Source organism: Nanorana parkeri, unplaced genomic scaffold (genome assembly GCF_000935625.1).
Source record: "Nanorana parkeri isolate BGI_ZX_2015 unplaced genomic scaffold, ASM93562v1 scaffold3558, whole genome shotgun sequence".
In the NCBI taxonomy this organism is placed as follows: Eukaryota; Metazoa; Chordata; class Amphibia; order Anura; family Dicroglossidae; genus Nanorana; species Nanorana parkeri.
Genome location: NW_017309826.1, coordinates 9,285 through 10,569, shown reverse-complemented (window position 1 = coordinate 10,569; position 1,285 = coordinate 9,285). Strand labels below are relative to the sequence as shown.

The 1,285-nt window shown below is 51.8% G+C and overlaps 1 protein-coding gene across 1 annotated transcript in view; it reads right to left on the bottom strand.

Annotated features, from left to right (window-relative positions):
• The window catches only part of POLR2A (RNA polymerase II subunit A), a gene marked incomplete at its 5' end in the record, with an annotated part of 17,074 nt that overhangs the window by 6,812 nt on the left and 8,977 nt on the right, over window positions 1-1,285 (bottom strand). The window contains 3 exons of the mRNA XM_018575104.1: window positions 401-501; window positions 588-834; window positions 918-1,142. Coding sequence (XP_018430606.1) covers window positions 401-501; window positions 588-834; window positions 918-1,142 — 573 coding nt within the window. The remainder of the gene's footprint in view (window positions 1-400; window positions 502-587; window positions 835-917; window positions 1,143-1,285) is intronic.

The window sequence follows — 1,285 nt, the reverse complement described above, 5'->3', positions numbered from 1 at the left end:
GGAGGGGAATGGAGAAGGTGGAGCACACAGACAGGAGGAGACCGGGGAATGGAGAAGGTGGAACACACAGACCAGACAGGAGGAGGGGAATGGAGAAGGTGGAACACACAGACCAGACAGGAGAGAGGAGAGGAATGGAGAAGGTGGAACACACAGACCAGACAGGAGGAGACCGGGGAATGGAGAAGGTGGAGCACACAGACCAGACAGGAGGAGGGGAATGGAGAAGGTGGAACACACAGACCAGACAGGAGAGGGGAGAGGAATGGAGAAGGTGGAACACACAGACCAGACAGGAGGAGGGGAATGGAGAAGGTGGAGCACACAGACCAGACCGGAGAGAGAACCTTTGGTCTGAGCACAGAGGGGGGTGAAGCGTCCAGAAACCAGATGTCCTCACCTCTTGCATCTTGTTCTCCTCACTGTTCATGATACGAATTCGCAGAACCAGTTTTTCGGCATTATCGTCATTAAATATACAGTTCAGATCATCGCCAAACCCTAGAAGAGATCAGAACAGACATTTCAATGGCCACATGAATGGTGAGGAAGTCTTCACCTCTATGCACACAGTGCGTCCTACTAACCAGCATTGATCTTCTCTGCGATCTGTTCCATGGTCAGTTTGCGATCGGTCATGTGCTTGCGGTCCAGCTCTACACGCAGTAACCATGGGGAGATTCTGGTCACATCAAAGTCTGGCATCTCATAGTAGATATTGACCCATTCCTGATCCTCCGCTACCACTGTATTCTGAGGATTGGGGTCATAGTAAATGGCTGTGTTGGCAGTGACCTTGCGCAGTGTTGTATGCTCCAAGCGGCACAGGATATCCTGGAGAGGACAGACAGAAGGTGATTGTCTTACATCGTGTCATGAATTGCGCACCATGAAATGTATACAGAGCGAGTTGTCACCTTTGCACGCTCAGCATCGCGAGCGGACTGTCCTAGCAGGAAGACGGTCAGGGACGGAGTCTTTGGCTTCTTGGAAATATTGATGAGCTCCTTAAGACGTGGGACTCCCAAGGTGACGTTTTTAGCCGACACACCGGCATAGTGGAAGGTGTTGAGGGTCATCTGTGTGGCAGGCTCTCCGAGTGACTGAGCGGCCAGTGCACCCACCATCTCACCTGGATGAGCCTGAGGAAGGAGAGAGATTAGAGCCATGGATGACACATCTGATTGGATATTGGGAGGTCAATGCTTTAGAATGAAACCTGCCAGCCAAGTGCACCTGTTCATGATGGATAGAGGGGGTCATAGACGATGGATAGAGGGGGTCA